The sequence below is a fragment of the Netta rufina genome (genome assembly GCF_964035555.1).
Source record: "Netta rufina genome assembly, chromosome: 23".
NCBI lineage: Eukaryota > Metazoa > Chordata > Aves > Anseriformes > Anatidae > Netta > Netta rufina.
In genome coordinates, this window is record NC_140147.1 from 3,777,985 (window position 1) to 3,796,283 (window position 18,299).

At 46.7% G+C, this 18,299-nt stretch overlaps 1 protein-coding gene across 1 annotated transcript in view; it reads left to right on the plus strand.

Annotated features, from left to right (window-relative positions):
- ARID1A (AT-rich interaction domain 1A) overlaps positions 1-18,299 on the plus strand; it is a gene marked incomplete at its 5' end in the record, with an annotated part of 60,743 nt that overhangs the window by 11,600 nt on the left and 30,844 nt on the right. The window contains 3 exons of the mRNA XM_084300513.1: positions 12,039-12,251; positions 12,960-13,421; positions 14,608-14,721. Of these exons, the coding sequence (XP_084156639.1) occupies positions 12,039-12,251; positions 12,960-13,421; positions 14,608-14,721 (789 nt within the window). The remainder of the gene's footprint in view (positions 1-12,038; positions 12,252-12,959; positions 13,422-14,607; positions 14,722-18,299) is intronic.

Genomic DNA, 18,299 nt, shown 5'->3' on the forward strand with positions numbered 1-18,299 from the left:
CTTTCGAACTCGCTCAGCAACTCCCCACGGTGTTCGTTTGGCTTTAAAAGAAGCTGGATTTTGTGGCGCGTAGAAGCCCAAGGACAGAAGCGAGCGTAGGGTGGTAGACCCAGGCCTCCCAACTGCTATAATCAGCTATGTAGGGCTGGTGGATTTTTTTTTAATTTTATTTTTTTCCAACGACAATGACCTTGGGCCACTGCAGGGCTGGGATTTGTGCTGGGCTTGCTGAGTTTAAGGTACCTGAATCGTGATAGTGCTGGCTTGCCGAGGGCTCTCGCAGTGTCTTCGCTGCTGTCTGGGAGCTGACTTGGCTGCAGCTCTGCGTTTCTTGCCTACGTAGTCTTCTCATCTCCCCCAGCCTCTTCTCCTCTCGCCAACATAGGCATGACAGCAGCTCTGCTTTCGGGATGCAAATAGATCATTTGGGTATAAATACTGGAGATTGGTTGTTGTTTGCTACGAAGTTACCGAGTGCATCCTTGGTGAATGCAGATGGTAACTTGTCATTACTGCAATTTTAAATATTTTTGGTTCCGTGGAACCAAAGTGGAGTCTTGAAGGCTGAATTTTAAGGCTAAAATAAGAGAAGGCTCAATAAAGCCCACAAAAATAGCATCCAAATTTGTCAGCTGCTGTAATAAGAAGGGAAGTAACTTTTTCTTCTTCCTATTAGCAAAGCGGAGCCTTGCTACCCTGTCTCGTGTCAGATCCCTCCTATGAAATACTGGGGTGAGATCAGGAGGGACGGACAGAGCTTAAGGGGTGCCAGGTAGCTCCTAACGAGACGATGCTGGGGCTAATGCTGGCACAGTGTGAGGTGTGCTGCGAGCATCGACTGCAAGCCTGTGGCTGGAGATGCTCCTGGAGGTATTAGCAGATGGTTGCACCAGGGGCTGGCCCATCTCAGAGCAGCAGCGATGTCCGTGGCTGAGCTGAGAGCTCCAGCTCTCAGTTTTGGAGGTGAGGATGGCTGGCAGAGCACTGTGTTTTCCTTACTGGTCATGGGTTAACTTAACCTGAGATGATCCCTTCCGTCAATGAGCTCCGAACCTCAGATTACTTGGATTATTCTGGCATTCCTTTATGTTGCGTTATACACGCTTTTAAACAAATTCAGTTATTCTGCAGAGGCAAGGAAGAGCCTATGTGCTTCTTAAAACGTGGCTTGGAGAAACTACAGGCCCCGACACGCAGCTCTTATTAAGGCAAGCAGCTGCTCTGGACAAGATGGAGCTCTGCGTGCTGAGATGAGGTGGCCTCCGACAGCTGCACCTCGCTTTTACCGTGAGCGTGGCTGCGTCCTGCTCCATCGTGGTGCTGTGTGGTAGGAGAATTGGGAGCGTTGGACACCTGGGGTGTTACAGAGCCCTGAACTCTGGGGTTTGGCCTTACCAACCCCGTGTGGTAGGTGGCCATGGGAATTTGCTTGTCCGGTGAGTCTGTTCAGCCACCCTTTATTCCGGGAGGGGGGGAATGAAACAGATTTGCAAAATGTTGAAATATTCAAATACAGATGGAGCTTTCAGCCAGACACAAGTGGGTAGAAACCTGCAGTGCCACATTTATTCCCATTTTATGTATGGAGAACTAAGGCATAGCTTAAAATGAGGAAAGCCGCGTAAGGTAGCGCAGTCAGAGGCTGGATCTCTAGCTCTGCAATTTAGCCGTGTCCTCCTCCTTCCCTCCCTAAATGTTGCAGGAAGGTCCGTCTCCAGACAGACTCACCCATAACTTCTTTCTGGACAGCGTACAGCTTTCCTGTTGTGTTGCTTTGGAACGGGAGAAGCTGATAATGCACGGGCTCCTTTTCTGGCCTGCTACCCCTCCGCTTGATGGTGGGTGCTTTCTGCCTGGGTGAAACCAACTGAATTCCCCTCCAGAAGAGTTCACGTGATGTCTCTCTGTGTTGTTTTCTTTTCAGAGCTTGTGTAAGTTTTGTCATTCATGTCCATGGCAAGAAAGTGTCTTTAGCAAATTAGGAAGGTGTGCTGGAGGTGCCTTATCAGACTCCTAAATGTGTGCTGGGCCTCCTTGGATTTCTGTGTGCAAAGGGCTTTTAGTGAATTGGTAAATTTAACTTTGTTCTGGAAAATGAACTCTAGTGAGCTCTTTTGTACTGGGGCTCAAGTTGTGGAAGACAAATGTCCATGGAGTTGAGTACCAAGAGACATTTGTCTCTGAGATCAGCGCTGCCCGTTTGAATGGAAACGGGTGCTACGGAGAATTAGCTGTGTGACTGGGGTTTGCCACAGGTCTCAGTTGTCTGAATGGATTTACAGAACTTCTGGAGCCTTTCAGGTTTTCCCTGCTGCTTAGGGCAAAGATTTTGCATCTTGCTGGTGAACAGGAGCAGCTGTGCTCTTCGGGATTGAAATCAGATCGCTTAGGTCAGGGTGACGCTTAGCGTAGCTTTGCTCTTCCATCCCAATCCTTCCTTCTCTTGCTTTTTTTTTTTTTTTTTTTTTTTTTTTCTTATGGCTTGCTCTTTGCCTTGTCCTGTTTCTGTGGTACAAGAGCTTGCTTGCTCCTTCTAGTGTGTAAGTAGGTCTGGAACGAAAATGCTGTAATAAGACACTTAACCGTCTTTTTGTTGACTTGCTTCCAGTTCATTAGAGCGGACGTAGGAGGTTGGCTAAACTTAAAGCCTGATTTAATATTCAGGAAGGAAGTTTCTTTCCATCCTAAAAGGAGCACCACCTCGTTACAACTATCACAAGTTCCTTGGGGTTGTCTCCCGTAGAGCTGAGGTGAAGATTTTGGGAGGAGTCAGCGGTGACACTTTGGAAATCGTGGGCTGAGTTGGGTAAATAGTGTGCTTCTAAAACGAGTTGGAGTTTGGGAGCGAGGGGACAGCCCCATTCTGTGGATAGAAGGAAATAATTTCCGTTTATACTTAGGCATGAAAATAAAACTGGAGGTGTTAGAAGTGACACTGACCCTCTAAATAGCAAACGGGGTAATCTGACTCCAACTACCTGCGAAATGTCTGAAAACTTCCCCAGTCCCCAGCTGTTGCGAAAGGATCCCAATTCTTTGTTAATTTAGACTGCACTTAATTCGGCAAATAGTGTTTGTCAGATTTCTCTGCCACGTTCAAATAACCACGGAGGTAGCTGTCAGCTCCTGCTTCCACTTCAGTGCCTGATAAAGGAGTTGAGATGAGAGCAGAAGGAGCTGATTGCCCAGCCGAGTCATCGGATGCAGACAACGCGTCGCTGCCGTTCGGCTGCTGCAGAGCCCGAGGATGAGCTGGGACAGTGAAGGGGACACAGTGCTGACTTTGGGTCTCTCCTCCCTGCTGCTCAGAGCTCCTGTGCAGCCCTCGTGTTACTTTATACACCGTGGATGTTCAGGCTGTCACTGGTGTTGTGCTGGCAAAAGGATACTTCATAATGACAGCATCTCCGTGAGTGCTAACTTTGCATAAAAACAGAGTTTTCTCCTCTCCTTCTTCAGCCCACCTCCATGTTAGCATAAATCTTCAGGTCCCTTTGTACCACGGCTCTACAGAAGTCTAGAAAAATGTCTTGTTAATGCGAGCGCGCATCCGCCTTTGAGTAGATCCTGAAGATTGCAGAAAACCAGCTGTATGTCATCTTCTGATATGATAGCAGCTGAAATATTGCATCGAGGGTCCTAAGAGATACCTAAATAATGTGGTGTGATAAGCTGTGTGGCCATGTGTCAGAGAGTGATGGGCTGAAGAAAGAAACTGAAATCCAGAGCCTCGATAAGCTGGATTTGTTGAATTTGTTAAGGAGGGCTTAAAGTCGGTCTAGGAGGGAAAGATGAGATCAACAAACGCACTTTGTTTAAAGCAGGGGCATGCTTAGCACCTTCCTTCTGTCTTTCCAAATAAAAAGAAAAAGAATAAACTCAGATCCCCTCTTGTACTTGGGCATGAACGCTGTGCTCCTGTTGGGTTATTTCTGATGAGGGTTGGATGTGGGGCTCTCATTTCACTTCCCGGCCTGATCTTCTTCTGACTTGCTTCTTTCAGGAGTAAAGGGAGTAAAGCATTCTGTAATAACAGATCCTGCAAGCAAAACTCCGGTCAGTTTTAATCAATTTGAAGAGTATTAGTAAAAGTGGTGCTTAGGAAAGTCCTCCGAGATGTGTGGACTGGCCTCTTGCTGAGAAATGTTAATAGGGTAATTACTGAATTATGTTTAGCCAGGAAGATGCAGTTCGCAGTATAGCTGTTTGGAGAAAACTTATTCATCTTTGTTTCCACTGGTAAGACTTAGTATAATGGATTTACAGAAAACCTCCCCAAAGGAATGAGTGTAATAAATCTATAGGCAAAGAAAGGAGCAACGTTTAGCAGGGCTGGCTTTAAATCTACAGGAGCTCCAAATAACTTGGTTAGAAGCAGGTGAGCGAGGTTGTTTAGAAAATGTTTTCCTTTTGTGTGTAATGCTGATTTCTATAGCTTATTTGAGGCCTGTGTGTTAGCAGATTAGGGGAATAGAAAGTATTTGGTCGAACTCTGACCTACTGGAAAAAATCAGAAGAAAACCAGGCTCCCTCTAATCATAGAACTGAAACTATTGAGCAGAGGTCAGTTATTTCAGCAACCGATCAGGGAATTTGCATCGGCCATTGATAACGAGGTGAGCTTTCTGCCTCTCGGTTAATGTGCTTGAATCTGAGTTAGAGTCTTGGATTTGGGGGACGGTGGTGATTTATTTTTCTGTAGCTCACATAAGAATGGATTTCTCCCTCAAGTTTCCAAGGGTGATGAGTGTTTGTAAGCCTGAAACCAGCCCTGTGCTGTGTTCCAGAAATCGGGTTTTGGTACCCCTGGCACACGCCCCATGGCATTGCCCACGAGGTGTAGGGTGCTGTGGGATGACAAGGCACAGGGACCTCGAAGCGGAGCTGACTGTCTCTGTGGGGGTGACACGGGGCATTTCGGTGCTGTTTCCAGCCTGGTGCTTGCAGGAACCTATTTGTGCCTCTGAGGAGTGCTGGCTTTGGTCTCCCGTGGGCCGCTCGTTCCCCACAGCGATGGGTGCTGCCCTGGAGGATGGGTGAGGAGGGTAACTGATGGGTGCTGAGCAGTACTGGTTTGCGCTTCCCTGGTGATGCTGAGGGACTGAAGGAAAATGGTGAAGTTCTCAAGTTTAAAAAAAGAGAGGGGAAAAGTACAAGACGTAAGCATTTCTGTGATTTTTCTGAGTAAAGTATGCTTGTTATAATTATGCTGATGGGACGCCTGATCCACGTTAGCGTAGTGCTTGCCATGGGGCGTTCTAGGTCTTTTGTCATTTGGGGGCATCTTCATGTATTACAGGATTTTTCTTGTTATCTTAATGTTTAATTTCACCTCAGCCTCTTCCATCTCTTTAAAAACAGGACACCACAGGGAGAGAGGCAATGAAGCGTGACCCAGTGCGCCGGCCCCTCAGGAAGCTATAAAGGGTAGCGAGTTGGGGCAGGGGTATTGACCTTAGCGCAGCCACTTAGACCTTAAATAGATCAGCTGAGAGTGTTCCTCGCTGGAAGATGAGCCGTGTTTGCTCACAAACGAGGCCTCTTGGTAATTGGTGCTCCTGCCCCGGCCTGAGCTCTAGGCTCATACAGAGGGATCTGAGTCACTTGTGCGCGGAGTTTCAGAGGCTACAGGTAGGCACAGAAGTGAGTCAAGTGTGAACGTGGGGCAGGAGAGTGAACTGTGGCTGAAAGGGTTTGTGAAGCATCTTGTGTTGCCTGGTGGATGTCCCTCCCTTGGTTGTGTTGCCCCTGCCCACCCCCTTGCTGTGCGGAGATGGGTTCCACGCTTGTTCACAAGCACCCGTGCTTTCTGTGCCGGTACCGTCACACCTAACACAGCTTAACACTGGTGAGTGTGCCAAAAACTTTGTCTGCCTCGATGCTGCTGGTAGCGTAACTCTAATTGTACCTGTTGAAATTGAAAATATGGCAGAGGTTTAGTTTACGGGGAGGGCTGAGCAGCGGGAGGTTAAATCCCTCGTCCCTGGATGCGTGCTGAGGGTGCTGGAGCTGGGGCCTCTGTGGCCTTACTGGTGTTGGTGTTTGACAGCAGCTGGAGCCCTGGGCAGCTCCACAGGACGTGGAACATATGGGAAATGGCAAAGTTTGGTGCTGCCTCTTCCCTTTGATTTGGGTCACGTTTTGGAAATAATGGTCAGTTGGTGAGTCCTCTCGGCAGCTCAGAAGTTTTTCCCAAGCGATTTCACTGTTGGCCAGGGACTCTCAGGTAGAGGTTCTCTGGCCTTCCTTGGCACAGCTGCTGAATCTGGACCCGGGTCTCTTCCCCGAGCTGCTGTAGGTGTTACCAGTCAGTTAGGCTAATGCTCTGTTGCTGCTTTTCAACTTTTTCTACAGCTTTCTACGGGCTTGTGTAGCTGGGTGATTTTGCTAGACGTGGCACAGAAAGGTTTGGGGAGCACAGGTGGTTTTATTCTCTTGCTTGGTTTAAATCCAACATGACCGTGATACCGACTGACTGATTTGTACTGAAAAAACTCCCCAGCATTGTCTGTCACTCACACCATTTTTATAGCTGCCGTGGGAATCCGCTGTGTAACTTCACTGCCTGCAGAGACGACTTGCCCTCATCTGCAGGCAACGAGGGGTTGGAGACACGAGCAAAGAGCACGCTCTTCTTCCAAGACATCTTAATTTCCGTAAGGTCCCATCCGGATTCAGCCTCGGGGAGGTGACCACCTCATACCACGGGCTCTCAGGACTGCGTTAACCGGCGTCGGCGCTGCTCAGCACCTTCTCAGCTCAACCCTCGGGGTCTGGCAGTCCCTGTCCCCCCCCCCGGGTGGCCCGGGAGCAGCTGCGGCCTGGTGCTGAATTGGCAGGACCCGGCGGGCTCTTTGTACCGGCGCTCAGCAGCCAAACAATAGTTTGTGCTCGCGGGGCCATGTGGCGAGTCACGTGCGCCGTGCTGTTTCTGCCGGGGTCCTTGCCCATCTGTTCTCGGCTCTTTCTGGGTTATCAGGCGCGGGTCCAAGTCCTCGCAGGCAGCCAGCTCCGCGTGGCCAGAGATTACGAGCACTAACCTTCCTGGCAGGGGTGGCGTGGCTTTGCTTTTATGCAGATTAGCCATGTGCTTCTCACTTCAAGGCGTTCCACAGGAAAAGAGGGTTTCCTGTGTTTGGCTCTCGGTGGGCGTCTCCGGCGCGCCGTGCAGCCGGGGCCGGGGCCCGCGCGCGTGGCGAGAGCGCTCGGGAGAGGGATTACAGCGATCGGCCCCCCCCCCTCCATCCACCTCCGCTGCTACGTCACCACAACACAACCACACGCGCGCTCATACTGTTGGTGTCATTCATTCAGTGCCAAGATTGCTTTAAAAAATTCCCTTGGCCCCAGTTCAAACAGGAGTACAGCTGGGATGTGTTAGATTTTAGGCAGTCTGCCCTCAATTTGAGATGAGTTATAAATAGCAGTGCCGACTTCCTTAACTACCACTCTCCGAGGTAAAATGCAGGTTAATTACTGTGGGAATCAATTAGGGCTTCTCTCGGTTAAACAGCCAGGAATGCTTTTTATTATTTTTTATCGCGAAAAACGGACAACAGATCTGCTCAGGAAAAGATTTTGGATCCAAGGTGAGAGCTTGGTGCTTTTTTGATTATTTTTTTTGGCCTTTTTATTTTTAGTTTTTTGGGGGCAGCTGAGGAAACCAGTTGTGGCCAATACCTCTGTTTGCCAATAGCCGAATGACGCCGATTTGAAACTGGAGAGCTCAGTAAAGAGCTCTCCTCCCTTTTCTTCCCCTGGCCTAATAAAGTACAAATATGCAATAAGGTAACCGGGAAGGTCAGAATTAGACTTTTCTGTACGGCTGTGGAGGGTTTGGCTCTTGCTTCCGAAGTGGGATTTGCCTCTTTTCTTTACTCGTTTTCCTGCTGGGGCCATTAAGCAAGTCCCCTCCAGTTTCAGCGAAGTGCTTTTTGGAGAGGCCAAACTCTTATTCTGCGGGACAAAATCTAAGAATTGTTCGTGAAATCCTCTTGTCCACTTCAAGCTTTTTTTTTTATTTTATTTTATATATTTTTTTAGAAAGCTGTACATGTCTGCTCGTGCAGCGGAGAGGCTGTCAGTCGTTTGACTTCTCTGCTTGGGGCTGGTTTTTGTTGGGAAGCTTTTCGCCCTGCTCACCCAGCCAGGAGGCTGTGCCGCTGGTTTTTAGCCGCTTCTCACGGTGCTGCTTCGTGGTCGGGGTCTGACGTGCTTTACATCGCACACACTGATCTGGAGAGCTTTTGAACTCGGCCATTTAAGCTTGCTTTGGGCTTGCTGTTACAAGCTCTTAGGCTAGCAATACCTTAAATTTCCTTGAGAACTCAGCAGTTTCTCTGGAGCGCTGGCTTTCGGTTGCTTTCATTCAACGCCGTACCAGAGAACTTCGCTGTTAAAAGTTTGAGTGGTGACAGGGCTGTGTTTTGCCGAGTTTTGGTACTTAACGGTGTTAGAAAACAGCAGAGATACCGAGATTGAAGGCAGAATAGAAGCAATTCCTATGAATGCAAGGAGGTGTAAGCAGGGGGTCTGGACTTCAGTGATCAAGGAGCGACACTTTCTCTCAATTATGTCTCTCTGTGGCAGGGCCTTTTCTTTTGAAGTGTAATCACAGTAATCTACTCCTGTGGTTTCCTATTGAAAGGATTTCCCATGTATCAGTCCAGAGAAGACTCTCCAGCCTTTTGCAGTCGGAGCGTGGTATTTCCTTACTTACCCTCAAGTGCTTTTTGCAAGTGAGCAGCCATCGCTTCCTCTCGGCTCCCCCAGCCCTCCTGACAGCGGCGTGCAGAGGAGCCGTGCTGCACCTCTGCTCCTCGCACCAGCTCTCAGATCGATCAGCACTTTGCTGTATTTCAGCCCGGACTGCTCCTTTCTTCAGGCACGTGTGGTTAAATTTTCCTACAAGGATTGAGAGAGCGGAGTCAAGTAGACTTCTTGATGGTATGCTCTCGAAGACAGAGCAACGCTGCTAAGAGGAGAGGAGTTAAAGCCCTGTCAGTGCAGTAGGCGTCTGTCTTTTTTTGGGAGATCTGGGGGGAAGAAACAAGATGTTGCAGCATTTGGGACGTACACAGCAGCCCCAGGGAAGGCGAGTTAGCCTGTTGTTCGCAACAAGTCGGGTGCGTGTATGAACTATTGTTCCTCTGTCGGAGGAAATTAACTGGCATTTCCATTTCTTCTGCTTAAAGACTTTTACTTATAAGGCTGCGGTGGGGAGTGATGCTCTTCGTGTTTGTTTTTAGCATCTCTGGGTGCTAGGGCCTTGTAGGAGAGAGGCACTTCAAAGCCACGCAGTTTGGAAGCGTGTCGAGTCCTCCCACGCTGAGCCATCAAGGTGACGACTTGGTCACATCCTGGAAATATGTTTGGGTTTTGTGTTTTGGGTTGCTTTTTTCTTTTCTTTCTTTTTTTTTTTTTAAATGGTTTTATGAACTGTTCCAAATGTTTCTTGAAATTTGTTAACAGTCATCATGCTTCCTGTAAGAGTCATGGAAAAGTGGATCTTCACCTTGTTTCTGTCCTTGAGGATCTGGTTAGCTTTGTGGGTGACCACAGACAAGAAAATCTGTGCAGAGGAGGCAGCGTGTGGTGTGCGCATATTTAAAAAAAGAAAAAAAAAAAAAAAAAAAGAACGAACAAGAATGTATTTGAGAAGCTGCCTTTGCTAGCGGGCTGTGAAGATGAGGTAACTACTAGAGGGGAAACAAGTAACAAATGGAAAAGATGCTGAAATGTTCAAGAACCAAAAGTTGCCCTAGAGCAGGTAGCAGAAGAAAGGCACAGCCCGTGTTTTTTTGGGGTAGGATGAAAGAGAGCATCGACTTACCAAAGGCTAGGGGCAAGGAAGCTGTCCTGGTGGTACTGTTTTAACATACCAAAGAAAATAGTTTGGGGAGGGAAAAGATGTCAGTAATCTGAGGTGGTACCCACAAGGCGAGCTCGGGAAGCAATAGGGACAATTGCTTGGAAGATGTAAACCCAATTTGCATCCGTTAGGGTGTATTAAAGCTCCACATGGATGCTCCCATTCAGGAGGTAGTCAGCGTAGCTCTGAGGATTCAGACTCAAGCACTCCAAGACCTTTTTACCTTTTTTTTTTTTTCTTCCTTTCTGTCCCTGTGAATGGAAGCTCCTCTTCAGAGCTCACTGAAACCCTGCGTGGGGGTGCAGCCTCCTGGAGCAATGCAGCGCTCCACGGGGCTTCTTCCAGGGCACTGCAGCCTCAATTGGCAGCAGCATCTGTGGTAACTTCAGCATAAACCCTGAAACTTCTCCAGGGCTGTTTTAGTATGGACTAAAATGGAGAAAAAAAATAAGCACAAAGGACCATAGCAGGGCACGTTTCTCTCTAAAGCTGTCTTGATGGAGGGAATCGTATTGGCTCAATGTACACGGTTGTCTGTGAGCAACTTCTGTAGGATGGCAAACGTTGTGTTTGCAGGGGTGTCTGGGGCTGAATGGGAGGGGAGGAGGGGGCTTGGATCTCGTTCTTCATCGATTTGTGCCACATTGGTGCAAATTGCTCTCGGGGAGCCTGCTTTTGGCTGAGCGGGTCGCACTGCCTTGCCGAAAGTGGGGTGTTTTGCCTGCCCTCCCTGTGAAATTCCCTCCCGTGGCCCACAAGAGCGCCATTAACTCCCCGTTGTGCCCCTGCTCGCTTCTTTTTGGCGTGGGCATGGTGCTGTGCGGCATGCCTGGCAGGCACGAAGCAGCAGACAGCTGGTCAAACAAATGTTTTCAGGGTCTGCGTGTTGGGACTTCAAGCTGTGCTGGCTGTTGAGGTAGGATTTTCTGAAGTGTAGCATACTGCACGAACTTTTTCCTAGGAGGGCAGATTCTGCAAACATAACTGAAATACTGTGCTGGGGTCTGGGATTCTTTCAGCTTTCCAGCAGGAGCTGGCTTTGTGCGATATTTGCTTGTGCAGGCCTGTAGTGCCACTCCTCAAGCACCTGATCTCAGCAAGAGAGGGTGGATCCGTCCAAATACCACCCTAGGGCTAGTTACAGGAAGGAATGGTGTAATAGAGAGCCCATTGTCATGGTGATGTGGTGGAAAACGTCTAATTGGTATTAGTTAGGTCATCGGGAGATCAGGGAGCAGTTCTTATTCAGCCCAAGTGATGGAGGTTAAAGACTGCGGCTGGGATTCATTTAGAGGTTGCTACGCCAAATCAGGCTGAAGGCAGCCCTCGCTTTAGTGTGGTAATGCAACTACCTAGGTGGAAGGGCTGTGTTTCTGAGGTTTGTAGTATTTTCAGGAAATTTGATTGACTGTTCTTATGTCTTGGCTTCAGGCAGAGGTGGTGCAGATGAGGAAGTCCTAGTAAAGTTGCGTTTACTTGCTCATCTCATGGTGTCTGCTCTAAGACTCAGGGCCTTGACTTCCAAGGCTGACCAGTGTTTTTTTCACACATCTAAAGAAATTTGATTTTGAAACCTGCGTTATACAAAAGGCAGCAGACACAAAGCTCTTTCTAAAAAACAAAACACAGAACTTCAGTCTTGAACACTGAACATCAGTGGCAGTGCTCAGTGTTACTACATCAACGTGGAATAATTGAAATGCGTAAGTGTAAATTAACAGCCTGCAGTGTTTTGGGAGACCTTGTTAAATGTGAAAGAAGAAGCATTTCTTGTGAATATTTAAATTTTCAGCGTAAATTTACCTTGTTGTGGAATATCTGGACATTAAACTACTGCCTACCGTGGGGAAAAGCCACTCACACTGATAGTTCATCTCAGTGATCCTTCCCACCTTTTTTCTGTCCTCTGGCCACAGGAGATCTGTCCGCATAAAATGACTTCTCGTTGGGTTTGTTCTTTGTGAAATGTCTGTGGGTTTGAAAGGGCAGCAGGAGCCGTGCTGCATGTCAGAATGCAACCGTGGGTCGTAGCACCTGAGGAGGAGCAGGCTGCCTTGTGCTTCTCCACACCAACTTGTTGAGGTTTTCTTCTGGGGGTTCTTCGGAGGTCGGGAACAATTCCTGTATGCAGCTGGATGTACATCGTGTGTCCCAACTTGCTTTGCAGCCTTCAAGCCCAATGGATCAGATGGGGAAGATGAGGCCTCAGCCATACGGAGGAAACAACCCGTACACACAGCAGCAGGGACCTCAGGCGGGGCCGCAGCAAGGACATGGCTATCCCGGACAGCCGTATGGGCCACAGACTCCCCAGAGATATCCCATGGGAATGCAAAGCAGGACGCAAAGTACAATGAGCAGCATCTCGTATGCACAGCAGGTAGAGCACCCAAGCTTCTCTAGTCTCTGTTTGCAGCGGGGGCAGGCAGAGGAGCAGCAAAGTCCCGTGCCTGCTGAAGGGACCACCTTCAACCAGGTTGGAATCAGTTCCTTAGGTAAAACAACGTTTCTTTAGGCTATAAGTTGCCCCACACCTGAATCCAGGTGAATCCAAGTGTGGTCCATGTATGAGGATCTGTGAAAGCCTTGCTGCAACAAGAGGTAGCAGCAGAGCAGTGAATCAGAACTAAGGAAAAATAAATAGGAAGGGGACTAAGGTACCCACACCACTGTATTCTGTTAACGACAAAGCTGTTCCTTACAGTGGAAATGACTTCCAGGCCAGTTGTGGCTCACTAAGTGAACCAAGTGGCTCCTGCTGGACTGCTGGCAGGATTTAAAAGGCTGCTTTTGTTTTTTTCTGGAGCAACTCTTCTTTCCTTTTAATGTTATTGTCATTAAAGTGTAGTCAAATCCCTAAAAACTTAGTTATGGTGTGTAATTTATTACTAATTGATAGTGTCACACACAAGTGACTTTTGATATTGTCTGGGAAACTTTCTTACATAGGTAGTGGCATTTCCATTACCTTCCCAGTTAACTGCTCTGCATAGCTCTGTAAATTGTTGCTTCTTGAGTATAATCTTACTTTGTGTGTGCACTTAAAATTGCTTCTTAACCGGTATAATTCTCCCCTCTTCTTCTGCAGATTCCGCCTTACGGACAGCAGGGTCCCAGTGCATATGGGCAGCAAAGCCAGACTCCATATTACAACCAGCAAAGCCCTCATCCCCAGCAGCAGCAGCCTCCATATTCTCAGCAGCCTCCATCCCAGACCCCTCACTCTCAGCCTTCTTATCAGCAGCAGCAACAGCCTCAGTCTCAACCTCCACAACTTCAGACATCGCAGCCTGCGTATTCTCAGCAGCAGTCCCAGCCGCCCCATCAGCAGTCCCCGACTCCATATCCTCAGCAGCAGTCCACAGCCCAGCAGCATCAACAGAGTCAGCCTCCCTACTCCCAGCAGCAGTCACAGTCGCCCTACCAGCAGCAGCAACAAACTCAGCAGACAGCTTCCTCGGCTCTTTCTCAGCAGTCATCTTCATACCCTCAGTCGCAGCCGCAGCAGCAGCAGTCTGCGTATTCCCAGCAACGCTTCCCCCCTCCTCAGGTAGGCTGGCTCATGCTTTGGTTCCTTCTGCAAATATTTTTTTTAAGAAACTCGGGCAAATCGTTTTCTTTGTGCGTTGAAGTCGGTTGAGCTACGCGTCAGCAAGCTGGCTGGAATGATTGCGATAATAGATGTGCTGCCTTCTCTGTTGTGTCTAGATCTGTATCTCACAGAGATGTTATGGTGGTAACAGGCTGAGCCGCGGTAACACTGCAGTTTTGAAGACTAGTTCTGAGTAAATGCTGCTGATTGGCAATACCAGTCTAAAGGATTTCATACTGGCATGGTTTTCACACTGTGGTCTCTGGAAGATCTCCAGGTGGTCTACAGAGCTACTTGGGTTAGCACAATAGCAGGGCACTTCTGAGCCTACAAAAAACCTCTGTTTCCTGGTGCTTTTCTATCTCAGTCCAAGACTTCAGGAGGTGTATTGATCACACGGAGGAAGTGAGCATGGGAAAGCTCCTTGGTTCCATGCTGCTTGGGTGGAGTTTTTCCACAGACATTTGCAGATGGCAGCACAAATGGAAATTGGGCCAATAAAAGACGTTTTGCAGAGTGACGCATAGATGGGAGAGTTTGCTCTTAAATGTAAAACTTGGCTTTAGGGAGGAGAAATAAGACGTGAAGCACGTGGAATTGAAGATAAGATCATGAAGCGATCCTTTTTTTTTTTTTTTTCCCTGTGTGTTTATTTTCAGCAAGGTTTAATATTATTGTAATAGTCGTGTGAAAAGCTAGCTGGGACCTTTCAGCAAACATTGCAGTGCATCGAAGGTAGCATATGAAGAGCTGAAGATTTTAATTGACTTGCTGTGTTTGTGTAATAAAGTACTTAGAGCTGTTGTAAGATGTTAGAAGATTGAGAAGCCAAGTGGGCAGTCTCCCAGGACAGTCTCTGTTCTTCAGGATCTGTCTGTAATAAGGAAAAGCCGGAGAATTATTGTTTTGTCATGGTTTGGACTTCTACTTCCAACAGTCACTATGGTAGTCCAGCAACGTTTATCCTCCTGTGGAGCAGTAGGCGTGCTGGCTTGAACTCCTTGCTGCCCTATTTCCAGTTTTGGGCAAATGTCACCGAGGGTACATAATTCTTCCACAGTGTGAGAATACATCAGAGTGATTCCAACAGAGATTTTATTTTATTCACATTTGTGTTTTTATTTGGTGTTTCTTGATGTTTCAGGAGTTATCTCAAGAATCATTTGGGTCCCAGGCATCATCTGCTCCCTCAATGGCTTCCAGTAAAGGGCAAGAAGACATGAACTTGAATCTTCAGTCCAGACCTTCTAGCCTGCCGGTGAGTGGTGAGCTGTTGGAGAAGTGAATGGGGTGAGGGCAATCAGAAGCACAGCAGGATAAATTAGCACTGGTAGTATTCCACGTGGAAATGGGAATGATGGAGGCTGCCTGTGCTTTTTACCAAGTCATTAGCTTCTGGCTTCCCACTGGAGATTAAATGTAATTTACAAAAGTAATGGATCTGAGAGTAAAGTTTAACCCTAGGTACTCTGGTCTGCGAGTTCTAGCCTAAAGATTTCTTGAGTTTTCTGTTCATGGTGTCTGAAATACCTGACTACTGTGAGAGTAAGTTCTGACCTTCAGGCAAAGGTGTTTCACTTTTATTTTACTCCATTGTTCCTTTAGCCCACTGTTTCATAGGTGGTTAAGGGCTGGTAGAGCTGTTCCCTTTCTGTGTTATTGGATCCTCATACTGCTGATTTAAGCTTCTTTGATCCATTCTGACTGAACAGTTGGTGCAAAAGACAAGTTTTATTAATACCTGGAGTGAGGAAGATCAGTCAGAGAGAGCTCCTTCCTAGATGAAAAGTTGTATTTTCTGTTGCATCCTGAATCTGCTTGCTGAAGGTGCAGTGAACAGTTGTGTATGAAATCAGTGCCTGGTTTTCCAGCAAGTTTTGGACCAGAATAGTTTAACGTTGGGTTAAAACTTCATGAAGAAAATGGAGAAGGGTTAGAAGTTTAAGTTTGCGCAAGTCACTCTGTGCCTCTGACTTGGAAGAACAGTACTGAGCTGCTGCATTCAGATTTTGCTGGTTACTTTCACTTGTAACCAGTAGGAAGTGAGTGAGTTTTTTTTTTTTATTTAGCCACTGGCTAAGTCTGTTTTCTAATCTGCAGTTGGATTGGTCAGAGGAAAGTGAACTGTGTATACAGCAAAGTTATTTTTGCTCTCAGCAATGAGAACAGCTTTGTTGTGAGCCCCTTGAAATAATTCCTTTGGATTGTGGGTACAAATTGTCACCCAAAATACAAAGTGATTCTAGTTCTGACCACCTAATGGGAGTAGTTGTGGGTTGTTTCTTTTTTTTCCTCTTTTTTTTTTTTTTTTGGACCTCGATTACAAAGATTTAATTTGTTCTGAGGCCTGGGGAAAAATCCTTTTAAATAGCATGTTTCTTTCCACTCTGCCTCTCCACAAGTTCTTCCATGTGACCCATCTTCTGGCGAAGAATGTAGGAAAAGTGAAGCCGCTGAAGTAATTGAAGAAATTGCTCTAGCTCTGAACGGTGGGAAGTCCTGTTTAGTAGCATTGTTGATAGAGCCTTCATGAATCCTACCAATCAGCGCCCTCTGACTCAGATTATAGGAATTAGTTGCTCTGCTTAGCAGAAGTGGCTCCTTCTCAGCACCAGTGGGAATTTTTTATACCTTGTGGTTTAATGCGCTTGGCCCCTTTCAAGCTTTCCTTTTTCCCAAGCAATTTAAGAAAAGATACGCATCTCTGCCGTAGGAGTGAGGGAAAACTTAGAAAAGAGGGAATTTTATCCAGTTTAAAAGTTTTAAATGATAATGTGTTCACTAATTTCTAATAAGATATTCAGAGGTTTTCTGATAAGAAATCCAGGGCACAAAAATTGGGTCCAGCTTTTATTATCTGCTAGCTGGAAAGCTTATTTTCTGTTTTAAACAGACTTTGTAGTCATCTTGTTTTTCTGACTTTATCACCAAATAATTAACATTTAAGAAAACAAACAGTGTTTAGCTTACCCTACCCCTGGTGTACTTTTATGTCTTTTCTTCCTTGGCGAGCCAGAAAAAAAAAAAAAGCAAACACCACAAACTCCCTGCAAGAAGAAAAACTCACTTCTATTCTTACGTGTGTTTCATAATTTTGTCCCTCAAATTAGGGTACTGTAGGGCAAGATCAGCACCTGTTTGTAAACTGAGAATGCATCAGACAGCAATGTTGTGGGGTGTTGTAAAGAGGACCTCTGAGGTGTATGGAAGCCAACTCTTTGTTCCAGGGATGAGTGTCTTGCACGAAACTTGGCCTGGGGAAGCTTAGAAGCAGAAAAGCTGCGCTGGAAGGGTGTTATCAATTTCTTTTATCTTCCTTATATTGCTCACTCTGTCTGTTTTAGAAAGTTTTATACTAGTCGAGGGGATTCCTAGATCCCTGTTTTGCTATTATATATGACTTAGAGAAGCATAGTTAGTTTGTGGGTTTTTAATTTTTTGTGGAGTTCTGAGTCCTCTTCTAAGCCTCCGTGGGCACTGTGGAATAGCTCACTGGGTATCCTGGAATCTGGGCAAATCGTACGATGCATCATCTTTAATTAAACATAGATCAACTCCAGGAGGAGAAGGAGGTTGCTGCTTTTAGGTACTTATTTACGAAGTGTTAAATTTACGTACCCAGTGCCTTTACGAGTCTTTAGCCTTTACACGTTTAATACTGTGCATCGTATTAATGCTAGAACTTCAAGCAGTAAAAGTGGGAATATATCTTGGGCTGACACTGTCACCGTTTCAGGAAGTGGTGGTCTCCTAGAGATGATAAGTGTTGGTTTGGCAACGTTGTCAAGTTCAACTCCTGTCAGATCTTGCTGGTTTGTTAGGATCTGCCTGAGAAATGTAACGTTGATCATTCTGGGTGGAGGTCTTCAAGGTATCCTCCTGGCAGTGATTTTTGTGTCCCTAGCTAAACTTTTTTTCTGACTATGTTCCTGTATTAAGACTTTAAATAGCAGAAGAGTCAAATTACTGATTTCTCTAGTGCTTTGTTTGAACGTCTGCAAGTAGCAAAATGTCTGGTCTCCCATTTCTGCTGGTGTTACTAGGCTGCTCTAGCTAAAGTATTTCTTGGTTTATTGTTCCCTTTCTGAAGATTGTACCTGCTGCGACGGGAGAGAATGCTGCTGCGAATGCGCTGATGTCTTTTAAAGAGTAATGCATCCACGCGAGTGTCCTGCCTGGTCCTCTTTTCCTGTAGCAGGCTGGATGAAGAATTTCTCTGAAGAATTTGCTGCTTCCCTAGGGAATCTCTTGTCAGGATTGCAGCTAAACTAAACTTAGATTCCAATTGTGTATGGGAGAAGTGAAGTGTAGTCTTTTGTGTCTGGGTGTAATAGAGAAATAGTAATCCGTAGCATAAATCATATTCTCCCAGGAGATTCCCTAGTCTCATCTCTTCAGCAAAGAATTTTTCTTGGCAAGTCATATCCAGTTTATTTGGTGTTTCTACCTTTGGAGGCTTGGATACAGAGTCTGTAAAAGTCAAATATTTCCAGCTATTAATTGCCTTCTGCTTAGGCTTGGAAGATGCTCTGGTAACAGGTACGGGGAAGCAAACAAGTTGCTAGGACATCCACTTGGGTTTGGATTGAAGTCAGTTCTGCTGCAGAAATCTCTGGAGTTTTGGGATTGTTGGAAGGAATTTTGTATCTCATTGTGGAACGTGGAGCAGTGTTACGTTGCCTTGGTCTCTGCCTTGAAGGGGTTGAGTACAGGTTCCTGGTGTCTTTGAAGTGGATGTGGAGTAAAGCACCGAGACAGTGCTTGCCATGCCGTTAGCACCTTCCTAACCACAGAAGTTGATAAGTGTGGTGTTAGGACCTTTGACAGATTGGCCCT